Source organism: Micromesistius poutassou (assembly GCF_964030765.1).
Source record: "Micromesistius poutassou genome assembly, chromosome: 7".
Lineage (NCBI taxonomy): Eukaryota > Metazoa > Chordata > Actinopteri > Gadiformes > Gadidae > Micromesistius > Micromesistius poutassou.
The window spans coordinates 2,449,772-2,470,167 of record NC_140277.1 but is presented as its reverse complement, the minus strand read 5'-3'; the positions used below and the strand labels follow the sequence as shown (position 1 = coordinate 2,470,167).

At 43.9% G+C, this 20,396-nt stretch overlaps 1 protein-coding gene across 1 annotated transcript in view; it reads left to right on the top strand.

The window, feature by feature from the left end:
• The window catches only part of macrod2 (mono-ADP ribosylhydrolase 2), a 351,067-nt gene that overhangs the window by 237,611 nt on the left and 93,060 nt on the right, over positions 1 to 20,396 (top strand). The window contains exon 6 of the mRNA XM_084470307.1: positions 12,677 to 12,798. Within this exon, the coding sequence (XP_084326433.1) occupies positions 12,677 to 12,798 (122 nt within the window). The remainder of the gene's footprint in view (positions 1 to 12,676; positions 12,799 to 20,396) is intronic.

Below are 20,396 nucleotides of genomic sequence, written 5' to 3'. Positions count from 1 at the left end.
GAGATGGAGGCAGAGCCGACGCGAGCTGAGGCCGAGAGGGGGAGAGAGAGGGGGGGGGGGGGTGTCGAAAGCGTGATCCGTCGGGCGAGGGCCCTGATGGCGTTGGGCTTTTTCATCAGTGTCTCACCACAGCGGGGCCACGTGCATGCGCCCTGCGTCGGCCCGGCTCTTGTTGTTGTTTCCACGCCGACAGTGTTCTGATCCGAACGCCTTCGTGTGCTGTCCCCCCCCCCCCCCTAACCCTAACCCTTTTGGGGGGATTCACTGGGAGCAGCGGTTGAGAGGGACCGCCGGTTCTTCGGAGCCGCCGTGTTGCCTGGTGCCTGTGTTGCTGACGAGGCCGGTTTACTGTCAATCTATATCCCGCTTTCCCCTCCTGTGGATTATTCTCTGGAAATGGTATAACTGCAGTGCCGCGTTATAGTGTGTGTGTGTGTGCAAGTCTGTCTGTGTGTGAGAGAGAGAGTGTGTTTGAGAGTTTGTGTTAGAGTGTGTGTTGGTTTGTGTGGGATAGATGGATTGTGTGTGTGTGTGTGAGTGAGTGTGTGTGCATCTGTGTGTGTTTTGTGTGTGACTGAATCTGTGTGTTTTTGTGTGTGAGGGAATCTGTGTGTGTGTGTGTGTGTGTGTGTGAGACGCTGTCTGTGGGATTGGTGCTCAAAGGTAGGAAAACATTAGCAGATAATACGCAGCTCTATTGGCCCCCTCTGCTGGGGCTGTGAGTGGCTAATGGTGGGGGGGGATCCTAATCCCACTGATTAGGATCTCTTCCAAAAAGAGGGGGAATCAGAAAACGATTCCCCTCAGAAACAATCAAAAACACACACATGGCTTGTTTAATTGTTATTGTTAATAATCGGTTGATATCTTGCTGATTGTCATTCGAGTTCTCCTCAGAAGTGTTTATATGTTAGCTATAGAGTTACAGTCCATACCGCAGCCACATGAGCAGACGTTCATTAATGATACCAATAAACAGCGTGTTTTGAATATAGATTCCCCATATCATGTCCTACAGAACACAGATTTACGGCTCCCTAGTGAGGTGAATACTTCACAGTTATTAGTCCCATTATGTCATCGGTTCAATACAGGGCACAACATGAGTCAGCCTGCACCAAGAAGACTGGAGAGGTTCAGTCCGCTCTCTACCTGTAGCTGAGCTTGGCTTTAGAAGAGTTGACTTTTGTAATTCCCCCATCTCTCCACTCTACCCTAATTAACAATAGCATTTCTGATCGGAAAACTACTAAACTAAACTACTAAACTACTAAAACTAAGCCCACAGGCATGCTGAAACAAACACATGCACGCAACAACACACGCACACGCACACGCACACACATGCACACGCACAAAGCCATCGCCAATCTGGAAAGCAATTTATCGGACCCTATTTATAGCTGCTGTGTCTGTATCTCCTTATCTGGTGTTCCACCAGTGTCACTGATCACTGTGGACACAAAGCACTGCATTGTTAGGGGACATGAGGAATAATCCTAGGGAGGGGGGCCGGGGGGGGGGGGGCTGTAGTGTAACGTGTTTTTGGTTGGTCGTTTTTGAGTCTATCTCTGCTCTCTGTATCGCTCTCCTTCTCCGTCTCTTTATCTCTCCTCTCTCACTCACACTTTCCCTCTCTCTCCTCTCCCATCTCTCATATTATCTCTCTTTCTCTCTCGTCTCTCTTCTCTCTCTCTGTCTATCTGTCTCTCTTCTCTCTCTCTGTCTATCTGTCTCTCTTCTCTCTCTCTGTCTATCTGTCTCTCTTCTCTCTCTCTCTTGCTCCCTCTGTGTCTCTCGCTCGCTTCCGCTGTGTGTGCCTATCTCTCTCCCTCCCCCTCTGTGTCTCTCTCTTTCCCTCTCGCTATGTGACTCTCCTCTCCTCTGTGTGACTCTCTCTCCTCTCTCTCCTCTTTTCTGTGTGTCTCTCTTTCTCTACTCTCCTCTCTCGCTCCCTCTCCCTCTGTGACTCTCTCCTCTCCTCCCTCTGTGTCTCTCTCCCTCTTCCTTTGTGACTCTCTCCTCTCCTCTGTGTGTCTCTCTCTCTTCCTGTCTCTCTCTCCCTCTCCCTCTGTGTCTCTCTCTCCCTCTCTCTCCTCCCTCTCGCTCTGTGTCTCTCTCTCTTCTCCTCTGTGTGTGACTCTCTCTCCCTCTCCGCTCTCCCCTCTCTTTCTCTCCTTCCTCTCCCTCTCGCTGTGTTTCTCTCTCTCCTCTCCTCTGTGTGTGCGCCTCTCTCTCTCCTCTCTCTCCCTCCCTCTCCCTCTGTCTCTATCTCCTCTCCTCTGTGTGTGACTCTCTCTCCCTCTCCACTCTCCTCTCTTTCTTTCCTCCCTCTCCCTCTCGCTCTGTGTTTCTCTCTCTCCTCTCCTCTGTGTGTGCGCCTCTCTCTCTCTCCTCTCTCTCTCTCTCTCACTCAATGTCCCTCTCCCTCTGTGTCAGTGTGAGAGTCTGCAGCCCCCTACAGCTCATTGTGTTCTCTGTACCTTCCTCAGTGTCAGCGGGTTGTTCGGCTCCGTGGCAAATGTTTGGATATGTGATAACATGGTCTCACCCCCCCAACCCCCCCCCCCCCCCCCCCCCTTGGTGTGGTGCCAGCTTCATATGGCTTTGAACCTGAGAGGGAAAAACAGCCTACAAAAAGAACAACTAATATATCCCATTAATACTTCATGTCATTCATGTCCGTTAAAGTTTTAACGATGCATGCCAGTGAACCTCCCACACACACACACACTCCTACAAACACACACACACACACACACACACACACACACACACAGACACACACAGACACACACCCACACACACACACACACACACACACACACACACGGCTCTAGCCCACCATGGTCTCTTGTTGGAGCTTGTCATTCCTTACCTCTCCACCAGCCTAGTGTGTGATGAGCGTTCTGCTATCCATCACCCAGGTGGGGGCTACAAACTGCTAGTGGGTGACGTGTGACTCCCAACCACACACATACACACACACACACACACACACACACACACACACACACACACAATATGTAAAGAGCTGTATAAATGAACTATTGATGAAGTTATACGCCCCATTATATGAACCATTATTAATATTTATATTATTATTATTATCATAACCCAACCCATTAGATAACTCTCTCTAAGGGCCCCATGTGTCAGTGGTTTAGCATCGGCAGCACAAGGCAGGGAGCAACACAATCACACCCGGCGCTATTTATACCACCGGGCCTAACCCTTACTTAACCAAACACAGACCTTTATTGCGCCTTCGGTAATTACTGTCATTAGGATAATTCGGAGAGCAGGAGACGCATGTTGCCAGAATCAGGCGTGTGTTTAATTTATCCACCCGGCATTGTCTCCTGCCAGCCGGTCTACGCCGGGGCACACCTGTCTTAATTGAAATAGCGTATTATCTCCAGCGTCTGGGAAGGGGCCACTTTCACTTTTACTTTGGCTTTCATTCATCTCCGCCACCGCCACCGCATCTGTGTGTGAGGCGTGGCGGCGGTGTAATGTGCTGGTGGTGCTGGTGGTGCTGGTGGTGTGTGTACACCTGCCTGACACACGCGGGGAGATTCATGGAGCTCAGCTCAGCGCGACACAGGGGGAGATCGTGCAGATACGGCCTCAGAAAAATGGACTGGCTGTGGGGTTCGAGCGTCAGGGATGGGGAAGGTTTTTATTTTAAAAGGCAGGTGTGCTATGGACCGCTAAGCCCTTGTTTTTGTGTGCGTGTGTGCGTGCGGGTGTGTTTTTGTGTGTGTGTGCAAAATCCGGAGTAGTAGCAGAGTGTATTTCTTTCTATAGTTTGTTCAAAGACACCCGGCCATTTTGAAGCCCATCACTGTAACAGGGCGCCGCGGCGGCTAAGTCGTTAGCAGTATGCTGCATACGCAGCCACACATAACCCATTAGTGAGCTAATGTGGCGGTTTTTCACTACGAGACCCGTCTGCCTCGGTCATGTAAACCCCAGTACAAACACCAGTGAAGCACTCCGAAGTGAAAAGTCTTACCTTTTGAGCCAGAGTAATACCAGCCAGATCTCTTCGGTATTATGGTCTGTCGAGTAGCCGAAGAGGCTCTTATCGACAGCACAGGGAAAAAAAGCAAAATGTCTGGGCTTGTAAGATGAAAGCCAAGCATGTTTTCTGTTGGTACTGTTGTTGTCAGGGCCCTAGCCATTCCTTCCCCTAACAAATTGGAAAACACTCTCTACTCTCTAGACTCAAACATTGTTTGTTGGATCGTTCTTTAAATGGCCCTCACTTGTTGAAAAAGAACGAGACAATAATGAGGTTGAACCCCATTGATGCCATGTTCAGTGTGTACTCCTAGAAGTGGCACAGTATTATATTATCTCATTATTATTATTATATAATATATCAAATATATATGATATTATCTGAATATAAATTTCAATTCATGTCTTGCATCTTTCATTCTTTCATTTGTATATTTAAGATATGATTTATTAATAATAATAATAATAATAATAATAATAATAATATTTATGGTTTTATGAAATCGCCTAACTTAGACCAAGCATATGATGCTGTACAGCTTTAAAGATATAAATACTGGCACCATGTAAATAACTTTTGGATGGTGTGCATCTGGCCCAGGTACCCCTAGGCACAGGACGGTGCGGTGGCGCATGCATGCGTGTGTGTGCCGCAGGTGTACATGCCTGTGTGCGTGCGTGCGTGTGTGCGTGCGTGTGGGGCTGCTGTTGTACGGCGAGCCCTACCTTCTGTCTTCTCCGTGCCAAAGCCACTCGTGTATTCATACGTCAGAGAGAGAGAGAGAGAGAGAGGGAGAGGGAGAGAGAGGAACGCTGCATAGAAGAGAGAGAGAGAGAACCAGGCTGCATAGAGGAGAGAGAGAGAGGGAGAGAGAGGCTGCCTGCACAGAGGAGAGAGAGAGAAGCAAGAAAGAGACAACCAGGGTGCACAGAGGAGAGAGAGAGAGAGAGAGAGAGAGAGAGAGAGAGAGAGAGAGAGAGAGAGAGAGAGAGAGAGAGAGAGAGAGAGAGAGAGAGAGAGAGAGAGAGAGAGAGAGAGAGAGAGAGAGAGAGACTGCCTGCACAGAGGAGAGAGAGAGAAGCAAGAAAGAGACAACCAGGCTGCACAGAGGAAAGAGAGAGAGAGGGGGGGGGGGCAACCAGGCTGCACAGAGGAAAGAGAGAGCGAGAGAGAGAGAGGGGGGCAACCAGGCTGCACAGAGGAAAGAGAGAGGGATGGAGAGAGAGAGAGTCACACACTCTCTCTCACATTGCCCAGAGCAGCGTTGCCCGCCAGCAGTTCCAGGCTTAGCAGGAATGTTGCAGGGAGCCCAGAGCGCCAGGAAAACGACATCTGGTGGGGCTGCTGGTTGAGTTCCCTGACCCCCGTTCCCCCCCCCCCCCGTCCCCCCTGCGTGCTCGTCCCAGCAGACATCGCCTGGACCGCTCTTACATGGCACACGAACACGGCAGCACTAAGGTCACAGCGTGATCGCTCGCGTCCCTTGCCAGTGCGCCACATGCAGGCGATGTCTGCCGCCGGTGTTGGCGTAGGGGCACGCGCGTGCGCGGAGAATATACGCATGAAATACGAAATACGAAAAGCATACACTGTTGTGTGCCTTTATTTCTCTTTTTGTGTATTGCTGCTCAGATGACAGCAGGAGATGTTTTCTCTACAAATCACCGTCTGGAACACGTCTTGTGAATTTTTGATTGTGTAAAATAATCAAATAATCTATATATATATATATATATATATATATATATATATATATATATATATATATATATATATATAACTGTAAATAATGTATCTATTCTGACAGTCGATGCAAAATAACATGTCGTATTTCTCAATTATTTTTTTTTTTTTCCAGAGTTTCGTCTGCTTTGTCTGTGTATTTTTCTTTGAAGTCCTATCAAGATCCCAACCGTTTCATTAGACTGAATGTTTTCACCACTTGGAACCTTGTTCCACCACACCATGTTACACAAGCTCAATTGTCTTGACAACCGTTGCTTCTGTGCTTTGGTCAATAACCTGCTCTCTCCCGCTTGGCCCTCAGCCAACCTCCTCTGGGAACTATTTCACTCTGCTCTCTAACTACCAACACAAACTCGGTACTTAATTCAACGCACTGTTAGTATTCATAGCCATGTCTCTTACTGGATTCAGAATCTTTTTGGCCGCTATTTTAATTGCAAATGTTAATCATTCCGCTCACAAGAGTCATCTCACTGCCACTTTTATCGAAGCACATTCAGTTGGTTTCAGTTTGCTTTAATGTACTCTATTTTAACAATTTATCACCACTGAAGCGAGTATGCAAAAAAAATAACCCACACAGCAACTTTTCCGCTCCGAGCAGGTTGGAACTGCTTTACCAGAGAATGATTTTAATCCACACTAACCACCGCTGTCGCTTAGCATGCTGTCTGTCGCCACTGTTTGGCCCCCCTCCCCCCCCTCCCCCCCCCCCCCCCCACCCCTCCCCACCCCTCCCCAATTCCAAGGTGGAGCACTGTGCATTCAGGGATCACTGTGCGCTCCGCCGTCACCATGACAACACCACTTCCCATGTACACACTTCATTTAGCCGTCCTCGGCAACGGGGTCCTGGGAACAGCTGTATGCATGTGGAGAGGGTGTGGACGGGCAATCACTCCGAGATGTACTTAATTACTATAAGCGTGGTCGCCAGTACAGCAGTCGCCGAATAAACACACAGCATTTCATCCATGGTCTGTCGATGAACATTCTTTATTTTAACCGTAAGGCTGCCAAGCTTATTTCAAGTTTCCCGGTGTGAGCTGTGCAGTGGTTTTGGTATGGGGAGGAGGAAGCCAATTAGATAGATGGATAGAAAGAATTAGGAAGCATCCCTCGAATGACCTTCCTGAATTCCGATGCGTGTCATTAAGGAGCAGGCTCGGGGGCGTCTCGCTCGAGGATGCCTTCAGGCTGCGGACGTTCGAGGACCGGACGCGCTACCCGGGGCTGTTTACTCCGTCCACACCGCCGTGCTCGCTACGAAATGTCAGCATGGATGGCGTCGAGCGGGGCACGCTTCGTCGGGTGCCGCGGTGCTAACACGACTCGCTCCAGAATGCCGCCGCATTTTGCTGTTTTGCTTGTGTAGCGTCACTACCTCCGCTCGCCTCCCACCTGCTCACCCCGTCGGCCGCTAATGCCGTCTGATCGCACTCATTACAGCCGTGAAATGATGTCGTGCAGATGGTCCGAGCATGGGCAGTTCCGGAGACGTTTGTGGGGTCATTTCACGGCACCCAGCAGGGTGGGATTGTAGGGCTGGCAGGTTGGCCTTAATCCATGCGGTGTGGACGCTCATCGTTTATGCATTGTAGGCATCTTGGTTTTGATTGAGTATTTTTGCCACTTTATAGTCAGTGTGGGACTGCAGTGACTACAAAGACCAAAAAAAAAACAATGGGGAGCGTAAAGATTATTATTTTAATTTGATTTGATTCGTTACTACCCTTACTCTTTTGACATTACCAAAATAAGTTATTTGAATTCAGTTACTATATAGTTGGACGTGAAGACCCTAGGCACTTTTTAGTTTATGCGGTTTGTAGTTCAAACTTTTGCACCTTATACACTTTTGCACCTTTTAAAAGCTGAACATCAAGTGAGTGAAAACAGCTTGAAAAATCCATTAACAGAAGACGAGAAAATTAAGTTAAGCGGTCAACGGTCACTGGTTGGTCACTAGTTTGAGAAGCCGTCGAGTGTTCCTCAGGGATGGGAGTGGCTCATTGGGAACCAGCAGCACGTCGTATTCATGTTCAAGCATGTTAATATTGAATGTAAGAAACAACAATAACCAAGAAGCCATCGTTTATTAACCTTTTGGTTCGATGAGGAGGCTGCTGGGTTTTAATCACGACAGGTGCTTCACACAATGTGGATTTCTGCTCAGGTTTTCTAAATATTCATTTTAACACTTTGGAGACGTGATCTCAATCCTTTTTTTATTAGGAGTGAATCCTTCTCGTATTTTTTTTTGTGTTTTGTTTGTCAGTATTTTGGTGCATAAAATAGGAATTATTATAAAAGTAGTAGTAAATAGTTATACAAGTATATTGAGTAGCAGAACATCAAGCTGTATTTTATGTAATTCATCAATCCATCCAGTCCTTCTTAATGAAATCTCTGCACAAACCGTGTTCTCATCCAAGTTCCGTGGCACACTTAGAATATCTAGGATGAAAAATATTCACAGCTGATTTTCATAGGGATTACTCCCAGAATGCACTATTTTACCATAGGTCTTCTGGTTCAGACGTGTATGGATGGTACTGCAAAGAGGCACACACAAACAAAACACAAACCGTGAGATATCTCGCATGCTATATCGGGGCTTTAAAAGCTGTGGAAAACTCGACTGCGACCACTGCAGTGAAGCCAAACTATAGTGGCCACATTAAGAGTCAGTGGTTTCAGCATCAGTCATGCAGAATGTAGTGTCTTTATCGAGGCACTAAACTCCATCAGGCCGAAGAAAAGCTCTTGAAAAAACAAATAATCCATAATAATAAGCCACTCTCTCCCGAAGAGATTCTGGGTTACCCAACAAAGAGGCTTAATGCCATGCCAGCATTTAAATACAATTTTGGCAGAATTTCTTAATCAACTGTACGTCATTACTTGCTTTACTGATTTCTAAGTGTGGAACAAGGTTTCCACTGGGGAGTGTGTCAGCAGTGTGATTATTGCCTGCTGGTTTAGAATTGTAATGCTGGGCACACACTAGACAATTTTTCTACAAATTTTTCTTTACGAAACATGAGAATTTGGTGTACATAATGATAGATTAAGATACATACAGTAACAGTTTTGGTAGTTTAGTGTGTGGAAGGAAATTATTATGCCAACACAGCACACCACCCGCTAACCAATTCCATTCCACAACAACCCAGTCCCGAATTTCAAAACCTGAAATATCCCCAATCTAGTGTCAACAAACAGGGAAAATGTTATGATTGCTTGATGAATGGTTGGTCTTACTTTAAAGGGGTGATATTATGCCCCTTTAACGCAATGTCCACCGTATACTGGATAGATCAGTCTACCAGGCTACCCAGTGGACTGTAGCAAACGTTGCTCATCTATCCATCATACATCGAGGTGGACACTCCCACTTGTCATATCAGTCAAACAAAGGAAAGGGCAGATTTTCAAATGGCTTGTAATGGCTGAACACACTCAGACCTGGTGACATAATATCACCCCTTGAAGTCAGCGTGGCTCCCAATTCTCTAGCGTCTTTCCCATGTGACCACAGTGCACTGCGACCTCGGCCGTCGTCGGGGTCCCCCCACACTGCAGGATATCGGATCGCATCGTATTGAACATGTTTAATATTTGCAATTTCGAATCGGTGAGGCCACGAGATCGTTAAAAATTCACTGTCCACATTCCTTACACCACAGGATATCGGTCAAAAAAATAATAATCTGTAAAACCGTCAACAAATCGTTTGGAGGGGGAAATCTGGAAAAGATCTGACTTATTGTCCTGACGTGTGTGGCATTAGAGATCACAATGAGACTCTTCTTATCAACATATCATGGTTCATATTTTGACCTATAGAGTGGGAACGACATTGTATTAAAGCCATATTAATATGGTGGCTTCTGCCTTTTGGAGTTGCTTAGCAGCTTCATGGCCAGTAACAGTACACACACACACACACACACACACACACACACACACACACACACACACACACACACACACACACAACAAAAAGGCTCTAGCTGTCCTCGTTCCTTTTCACACAAGGCTGCACTTCTGAAATTCTAATTCACATTTGTTGCATGTTTTTACCAATGTTTCTATTTCTAAGAAAGTAGTATTGAAGTTTAATGCTCAACTGTTGCTGAGCATACAGCAGTATTCCATTGTGTATGCAACGGCTCCCTCTTTCTGCTTTTTTCATACAATCACACAACCATTTCAAATCTTGCCTCAGGCAATGAAATTGTACTTCCTCGTTTGCGTATACAATCTCCTCTATAGATTCACATGTGATTGTGTTATTTAAAGGGTTTTTTTGTGGGTTTTGTCAGGACATTCCTCTTAATTCCTGCAGTTATCATGCAAGCAATCAGTTTCAGGCCCCAAACAGAGGACCACTGGTAATCCATCACCATGGTTTATTCCCTCGCTAGGATAGAGATTTATGTGCCTATCATATGGAGACATTGCAGGAATAATTCTGTATATGTGTCTGCATGTTTGTGTGTTTTTTTCCGCACAGGGAAGGCACACTGATACAGTGATGTATGTCTGCCAGGTCTAAGAGAAAGCTGACGATAAAAGCAGATGATTGCACACATAAAGAGAGAAACAGAGCCCGAATAACCGTAATGGATGAATTATCTGCCCGGGATTTTTCATTTTGCTAAAAGAGAAAATGTGGGTTTTGTTTTGTTTATTACAAGTACCATGCCTCTAATACATGAATTCAAATGCATGGGAACGCCTGAAACAACTAGCTCTTTAGCGCAGAAATGCATTTATTCTGCAAATCCTTTCGAAAAATGAATGTTGGCTAAGGAAATGAGGTGGAAAATTATTTTATGCTGATTTTTTTATTATTTTTTATTTAAACCAAAAAATACCTGCTCCCAACTTCACACTCTTTGTCATTTATGATGTCAATTCTAATTAAGGGTGTTACTTTTTTATTTTTTACCACTGGACTAATAGAGCAATCACATGTCATTACAAATATTTCCATCACATTTCTTCTAGTAACAACACGTCACACCAAGATGTTCAGCCTACATTTGTGACACCAACCTTCCTGAACCGGCTTTTCAGACGGCATACCATTTCATACCGAGCCATATCTACAAAGCGAAAATCATGTCTCTCACCTTACGAAAACTTTGCTGTACAAATAAGTCTTTGACGTGGAAGTGTTGCAGTTTCGAGTGGAAACATGGGCACTGGCGAGATAAGAACTGTTTAAATTTTCATGAATTCACTTCACAGTCTGCGTGCTGGCGTTCGGCCACTCTCTAATTGGCATGTTGCCGTTCGTGTCGTGAAGACGCTCATGAATTATGCACGAAAACCACAAGCCCACCACGTGCCCCATTATGGCCATATTGTGCTATGCAATCTCCAGCGGGGATACGCTGCAGAGAGAGACAATACTTTAGACAGCTGCGGTCTCATTACAGTACAACCTCGCCATAGTTCGGGAATTCAATAAAAGCATCTTGTTTCTTGAAGTGTAAAAAGTTGACCTCTTGCAACAGTGGCTAAGTCCACTGGATGGTGGCTGGCCCCGATTTGCGTTTCATCACATTGGCCTAGATCCAAAATCTAATCTTTTAATGATTCATGGTCAAGTGGAGAAAGGGATAAAGCATATGTGCTGTACAAATTGTCAAGCAAAGGGTGGAAGATAAACAGGAAATTGTGAGGTTAGTGAGAAAGTTAGGAGGAAAATAGCTGTGGTCTCATTTCGTTTGACTCAAAGCCCTTTAGCTGGGCTTCTCTTTCTCCTGTCCACATATAACCCACCCCTGAAAGTACCTATGTAATTCAACCAGGGGTTTATATATACAAAGAGTATTAACTGATTAATATTGTATAGGCTATAAATGGAGATTTATGTGAAATGTAAACAAATCTATTAAACAAATTAAATTCCATCTCTCTTATACCTTGAAATCTTCTGAATATGCTGGGTGCACACAGCAGTGCCTAATATTATTAATTACAGCAGTAACACGGCTTCGCACCACTGGGTTTATGACCTTAGTGATTCATCTTAGGTCGGCCACAGCTTTAAAGAGTCCATGTTAGGAAATACCCTAACCTTATTTAGTCAATTACTTTTTAATGATCATACATGTACTCATCGTGCTCAGAATTTAACTGTGGTTGATCTTGGCAGTCCATCCTTTGATACATATTTTCCTTTATTTTATTTATCTGTCTCCTCTTGTACATTTTGTTTATTTCTCTTTTTGGCACTTTCAATATATGGATGTTTCTGCAATCCCATTTTTGTTTATTTGTTGTTTAGTCTTTTGTGTTTTGGGGTTATTGTTGTTGACATAAAGTAGGCCAGAGTAAGTCAGCCGGAATCTAAAAGATTATGTGGCTGTCAAGCCGTGTCTTGGAGTTGCTTATTTTTCTTTCATCAGGCCTATGATTCAATTAAGGAACTGCATTCCTCCCAACTCAGCCCAGCAAGGAGATCCCTGATTGACAGGCAGATTCATTACTATGCAGGGGGAGGGCAGATATATGAATATTTGAATAAGTGGCATAAAATGATCTCGCAACTCATTTGGTCCTTTGCTACTGTTTTATTAATCTTATAAAGAATCTGTTTCTAAGACTGCAGGCTTGGCCGTGTCTGGGCCATTGACTCATTGTAAAAGTATTGTTATTGCTATATTTTGTACACTGTTGTTACAATATCATTATTTTTGTGGCGATTCTTTTATGAGCGACCAAAACCAATTTATAGGTAAAATATCAAACATAGCAAATATGCAAACACAGGCTGGAGAAAACACAATCTCCCGGACCATAACTTCTAACCATATGGGCGGCTCTTGAATTTAACGATCAGCTGAAGTCATGGTTGGCCTCTTTGTGGTCTTCTCCCTCCCTCAGATGTGATCCACACTGTGGGGCCGATGGCGAGAGGTCGGGCCGGCCCTTCTGAGAGCAGTGACCTCAGCGCCTGCTACCAGAACTCCCTGAAGCTACTGGTGGAGAACAATCTGACCACTGTGGTAAGTGCTTCTTCGCTGGAAAAGGTCTGTGGAGTTTCAAAGCGGGTGAAACTTTATTTTTGGAAACAGTATCATTTTGGTAAAAGGGAGTAAAAGGATTTTAAATGATCAATTTCTGATGCTATGATAAGGGTACATGGCATTATGCGAATCACAAATGTACAATCCAATCAACCTTTATTTGACCTTGTCATTGGATGAGATCATAATTCATTGTGATGGGTTTAAAGATAAAAATTAAATATTTTAAAAAGAACAATCTATTCAAACGCAAAGCATATTCATGAAAATTGTTATCGTAAAAAGTTATAATCAGTGTTGTATAACTTTTAAATTATAAAATGGTAAGTAAATGTAGACGTGTTACTATTTTTATTTATTTTCTATAAAATTCATTTATTTCTAAAAACGGCTCTCTATGATAGAAGACACAATTAATGAGGATTCTCAGCTTCTTAAGGGCCGTGTCCCAATTCAGGGGCTGCATCCTTCGAAGGACGCAACCCTTTTCCGTTATTCTTCTTCCCACCAAACTTGTGCAATTATTGTGGACAAAACTACCGAACCAATTGATTCCATTCAACATCTGTCACAAAGGTCTAGGTCCATACATATGGGCAATGACTTTTCATATTTGTAAACTTTATACTTTTGAGATATTCTAATACTATTTTTTACAATGGAAGTCAATGGGAGGACAGCGCAGCCATCCGCCCATTCTCTGACACTTATTACTTCAGACTTTGTAGCTTTGTCATTCTTTTATCGTTAACAAATCAAGACACTTGTATCTTCAATAATCTGGAAACTGAATTTCAATTACCTTTATACTTTTTTCATAATCACAATTTAAGTTCCATGTCCGCCTCGTTTTCAGTTGGTCTCATTGATTTACACTGAGGGTGGGGTAGTAGGTGGAGGTAGGTAGTGTTGCCAGATTGGGCAGATTTTGCAGCTCAATTTGACTACTTTTAATCACGTTAGGCTGGAAAAATGAGTATTAGGCGAGTACATTCAATTTCGTCTGGTTTTAAAAAGAACTGGCGGGATTATTATAAATATTTCTACAAACAGAAATCAATACCATACCTTTCATAAGGCATATTGTTTGTGCAGTTAGTACCACTATTACTTCAGCTACTACTACTACTACTTCAGCTACTACTACTGCTTCAGCTACTACAACAACTACTACTACTACTACTACTACTACTACTACTACAGCTAGTACCACTACTACTACTATCTTTCAGCTTTGACAGTATTACAGTTTAGCTTCCAGCTTTTGTAACAATGTATTTCAGCCCTTTGCTTCTTCAGGTAATGCAATTTAGCGTCAGTCAGTTTTCGATTTCAGCTTCCAGGTTTTTCCGCAGTGCACTGCAATACAGTTGACCTTTCAGATTTTTCAGCAGTGCAGGGCAATACATTTGACCTTTCAGATTCTTCAGTTCACTTAATTTTACATTTCTGAATTTTTAGCAATGCTTTGCGCTTTTCATTCAGCTGTCACTTTATTTGTTTCCAACGATTTACATTTTTTTAAATGGTGTGCATGTTTACATTGTTTACTCCATTTAGACTTTTGAACTCTGTTCAAATCCCTTCACTTGATTTAAGCCATTTAACGTTTTTTTACATCTTAATCTATGTGGCTTTATTAAAACATATTTTCAATCTCACTTTGCACCACAGCACTCACCACATTTTCTGCAGGAAATGAATTTTCTAGTATTGACTGTGATTTACATTTTAAGAAGCATATAAAACTATCTCACTCATCTTACCCACAGAAAACAGATAATTGTTCAAAGGTTGTGCAATTAAGAGAAGACAAGAGACTGAAGTTGGTGGTTTCTATGTTCAGTGTCAACTGTCAATCATTTAAAGATGCCTTTATCCAAAGTGACATGCAAAAATATCATAAAAATCGCAGGCATTTCTATGCACAGTAATCCCTTATGTGTGGGATTACATTTTCTAGTTAGTTAATTGTCCTCATTACTATTGTGCGGATTCCTAGTAGTTTGTAACACAACGACAGAAGTAGCTGCGAATATTAAATGCATCTCACTTTGACATACCACTTAGATTTAGGGAAGGAATCAGGATATATCAATGTTTATTCAGGAAACATAATTCCTTCCATTGAGCAAGGCATGTATATTTCTAGATAGATCTAGATATTTGTATATTTTTCTGAGTCTCCATAGTATAATACACTTTGTCTTAAAACAAACTTTACACATTTAATTTCCATAATGCTGCCCAAAACTGTCTCTAGTGTATATACCCCTGCATTGTTATTACCAAGAGATTATTAGCTTCAGTGTGCCTAATGAACTGAGGAAGAAACACATTGCCATGGTGAGAAATGATGTACACACTAAATCTCAATCACTAAATCTCCTTAATACCCAGTATTAAATCCAATGCTCTTTGATCTGGTTTCAGTTTAAATGAGTGACAGATTCACAGAAGTTTATTCTAACTTTTAAGACGCACTCACCTCTGTTGAGAGGATTTTCAGTTCATTAGGCTGACCCAACTTTAATTAATGAACTACGAATAGTTTGTTAAATAAATAAGAAAACAAATACAAACTAATGCCATGAATGCACAAAGATACAGGGTTTAAGTAAGCCATGGAAAATGTGTATACTGTATAGGTATATTTAATATTGGCTCTGAACATTTGTAAAATTAGTCCACCACCAATAAAATATATTAAATATGAAGATAACTTCGGTAAATCTTTGAAATGAATGACAAAAACCTCAAGCCGATGTCTCCTACAAAACTGTAGGTATTTGCAACATTGGACGTAGATGTTTACATGCACTTATATTTACTCTCAAAAATGTTTTGTGAAAGGGTACTTGGTTGAAATAACACGTAAGAAGCGGTACAATAAACCAGTTTGAGAACCACTGGATAAACAATAGCCCAGACCACAGCTGATCACAGCTGGTCAGTCATACCCTTTTCCGGGCTCTAGCCTCTAGACAGTACTTTGCATGTGATCCATCCTGGTGCCTCATGGTCTGCTGTTGATCTACCATGAAATGGTAAACAAATCAGCACTGTGACCAAATAGCCTTGAATCAGCTCAGCTCCAATCAATAGACCCAGAGGCTCATCAAAGGCAGATCAATTGACATATTTAATGGCGAGAGGGAAGAAACGACAGAGCTGGTCTCAATACGGACAGCAATGACAACTTAGTAATTTCCCTTTGTGAGCTTTTCCCGAGCAAAAAGTATAATTGTGACATTTAGTCAGATTAAAGAAATCACACTCTATCCTAATTCTCACTCTAGAGTGAATTACTGTGTTGCATTAGCGTTTTTTTCCATCCTTCAATTGAAGTTGAGGATGTATCGAAGCCCAGGGGCTGCCTTGAGCTCCGACCAGAGGAGAGGGCTATCGATTAGAACAGAGGCCTACGGTGTGTCTTTAAAAAGTCTGCCCACCTCCCTTCCACGTCCTTCCTCACCGTCACCTCGCAAACCCTCTCACCTCTGTTTTGTGGTACACGTGTTCCAAAGATGTCTTTAATTTCAGCCCATGTTTCTCTATCCAACTCTCCTGTGATAGGGGTTTCTTGTCATTCGGGTGAGCAAGGTTTCAGTTGATTCCTTCTCTTTGTTTTTCTTCTGGGAGCTGGCTGGAACTCCTCTAATTTATTTGTACAGCTGCTTTGTTCCGAGCAGTGCTCTCAGTAGAAACAGCGGGGCTCTGTGATTGACTGGCCTTGTAGGACGAGAACAGTCATATTATTTTTCTGAGCGGTAGTTCTTTTCGGCCTTCGTACACCATCTGCAAATGGGACGTGGCCTTTGCTTTGTCCAAACAAGGACATTGTTGCCTTGAGTTTCTGTCTCGCCCTCTCTGATGTGCAGTGAGACATGTTTAGTGTTGGCTCTGGCCTTCTCAGCGCTCTGTGATCCCACGTCTTATCAGACATTCTTCCAGTGTCAGGTGTGCTTCGGGTTGCAGTCATACGATCGGATAGTGCAACAGTAAACTTAGCCGTGTAAGATTCAAAAGAGGAGAAACTTGCTGGTTGATGATCCTCGTCGTTTTTGTAAAGGGACAGTCTCTAGGCTAAGTGACAGTCACTAGGCTAAGGGCCTGTCTCTAAGCTAAGGGCCAGTATCTAGGCTAAGGGCCTAGAGACTTTTCCTCCCTCAACCACTTCATTGACAAAACATTTGCATCATTAAAGCTAGCCGACAAATGCTAATAGTGGTTTCAGTTGACCCATACCTTTAGGATATCTGTATCTACCATTTACTATTGTCTTCAAAATCTGAAAAATAATCAACTTTACCCTAAACACAGTCATTTTGATGTAACTATCAACTCTCAAATATGGCATCCAAAAGAAGCCTTTTTTTTCCACATCCTGCATAGCTTAGGGTTCAGAATGTTATTTATTTAAAGGGAATATTCTTGGTTGTCTGCCGGTATATTCCTTAAACGTGTTCTTTTTTCCTATGCTACGCTGATGCAGAAGCAGATGCGTGCTTCCCCCCCCCCCCCATTGAATTGATGTGAGGTAAAACGGCAAGTTCAGAGACTCACTGAGGGATGGCGTTCAGATGAAGAATGATGGTCGGCCTGAGCCAAGGAAACATGCCATTTAACCCCCCACCAGGCATTGGAGGGCTATCTGGAAGCTGTCTGCTCCAGCTTTCACTCTGTCTCTGTCTCCGGCCCAGCATCAGAGGGTTCGATGGGAGTCCATCCTCTCATCCAGCAGTGAACGGGGAGAGAAACGATTGCAATGGAATGAGGTTTAGAAAAAACTACAAAATTGGGCCCAGAAGACTGTTTTCTTTCTGCAGCCAGTGAGGGCAGCCTGTCCAAACTCTCTCTGTAGCCCTGGATGACCACGCCCCACCTGCCAGGACACCCACCCCACTCCACAGCCCGGGCTGTGAAACCCCCCCTCCCGAGAGAGACCTGCTGCCCAGGAACAAAAAAAAGACCTCCAGCAGCAATGGGCGAGAAGCCCTGGCTTCTCCTCTGCTGCCTGCATAGCATTTCCAGAGGAAATTGCGGTAAAGGGAAAACCGTAAGGAGTAAAAAATACAGCTGAGGCTGGGCCCTGATTTGGACCCGTATGAGTTATGATAATAACCCTGGCTTGTCGGTCGATGGCAGCCAAGCCGCTCCAACAGACTGTCAATATTTTCTTGCGCCAGGACACAATAAATAGGTCTCATCATGGGTGTGCTGATATATGGAGCATGCCGTGTTATTATGGTCCATTTGGAAAGGGCTGGCCGTTTTGGGGAAACGCAATACTCAGCATTGCCGCGCCAGTGAATGGGCCGGGAAATGAAAGAGAAAGACTTTCAGCGATGGTGTTGATGTCTTGAGGTGGCACTCGGTGTGACAGAGAGGCATATTCAAAATCTCCCTGGATAAGCTTGAAAGGCTGATTTCAAACTTTGACTCAGACCTTTCTTTCACCCTATCCTCCACATGACAGCAAGATTGCCTGGATATCCTTTCCTGTGTGTGTGCGTGCCTGTGTGTGTGTGTGTGTGCGCGCGCCTGTGTGTGTGTGTGCACTCCTGTGTGAATGTGTGTGTGCGCCTATGTGTGTGTGTGTGCGTTCGTATGCACATGCTTGCACACACATGTCCGTCTCTGTTGTCCCATGGATGTTTACGTTTGGGGGGCCCTGTTCCCTCTGAATCGTACATGGCATGCTGTACATGCATCAGAAGAGATGGCTCATGTTAGTCTTTTGCCTCAGTTGGTCATGGAAGGCTGCTTCATATCTCCCCCGTCTGCAGAGTCTGTCAGGTAGAAAGCTGGGAGACGTGGAGAGGGGGACACCAACACCGCCATCTGGAAGCCATTCAGCCCTCAGTCCAGGCCTCTCTTATTTCAGAGCTCAAAAATGAAACATAGTTTGACAGTAACCCCCCGACAGAAGACACCACGTTAACCTAAAGCATCAGAGCTGGTTCCTTCATAGTAGCCTTGGTCTTGTCATTTCAAACCCTCAATGAGTGTAATTAACTTAAGTGGGTTTGTTTTTAAAAGTAGCCCAGCTAGTCTTTAGGGAGCGGTACGCTGGCATAAAATAGCCAGGATTTTAGTCTCGGGGGTATGCTGCACGTTGGAGACACAGCTAACCATCTTTGTTGTCTGCTAATGGTCTTGCAGAAAAAAACGAGCCGTTCTTTATTTTATATTATTTTATTGTCTGTCCACAAACCACAATTGAATAACTTTTCCGAAAGTGTCTGGCTGGGAGCAGTTCAGTCGAGCAGCTGTCTGAGCCAGACAGTGACATGGTAACCGTTTGTATTAAGTGGCCTTGCCTTCAACTCCCAGGTGACCCTGGGAGTGTTTTGTAGTCATATCACACACATGCTTTCTATGAGACTCAGCTGAGGAAACCGCAAACTCGCCCATAGAGCAAATAAATGCCCCAAAAAGGCAGCGGATGGGAGATGAATGGTGTGGAATGAAGGGATTAGACACCCGTCCCTGTGAGCCAGTTTCAAGGCTTGCAGATATTCAACTTAAATACATATTTTCCCAGTAGAGCTCTCAGAATGCATTCATATCATTTGAAACAAGCATGTGTCACTGACAGCTCATAACCTCTACTTGATAATCCTCTGCCAGCCATTGGCCTGTTAAGGGCATGGTGGAAAAGCAAAAACAAGTATCTCTAATGCGCGACCAAAGTGTTTGTGGGAATGAGAATACACTGGAGTGTGGCGGACAAGTTGGCATCTTGACCCTGTAAGACGTCCATAACTCCTGCTATGGCTGACTGGGTTTAACAGCAATTCCTCTGCTGCAGTCAGTGAACATTTTCAAAATACGAATGAAAATAAGAATTTACCTTGTGTTTTGTTATTTATAAATGATTCAGGACATATTTATAATTTCTCACAACACACTTTTTTTTGGGTTTTTGGGCTACTCTCTAAGGTATTAATTACCCTTATTAATGTGGTGAACAGATCCCACACACATTTTTTTTTCAACTGCCCTATAACCCTGCAAAATGTATTATTGTCCTGAAGTGCAAGTGACTCCTGATTGAATTATATAATGGCCGAGTACAGCATAAAGGCTTTATTGTGAATGTATTTGGCTTGTGACCATTGCAAAGTAAACTGAGCCATTCATTTGTACAGGAGACCAAGAGGTTAACTGCTGATCTGCTTACACAGCACCGCGTGTGACCAAATATTCCCTTTCACTCATACTTCAACCGTGACACAATTCATTCTCGCCTGCTCTCTTCTGGATTTATTTCCTGATTTATTCCCAGAAATGTAAATGCGTGACTTTGTAAGATGACGTAAGTCCAATGTTGGCCAATGGCTGCCATAGTATACCATAGTATACTGCTGCGACCGTTCCTCCCACAGATCCTCCCTTACTCTCTAATCGTCTTCGTTCCTCCATCTATGAACATCATGTCCCTGCTTAAGATGCACCATTTCAGTGATGTCTCACCGGTGATACCCGGCGGTATTCTACAGTATGTCTCGCTGACCCTGCCTCTAATCAGAGGAAAACCCTGCTGTTTGCGGTCCATTGAAGCGAGCATAACC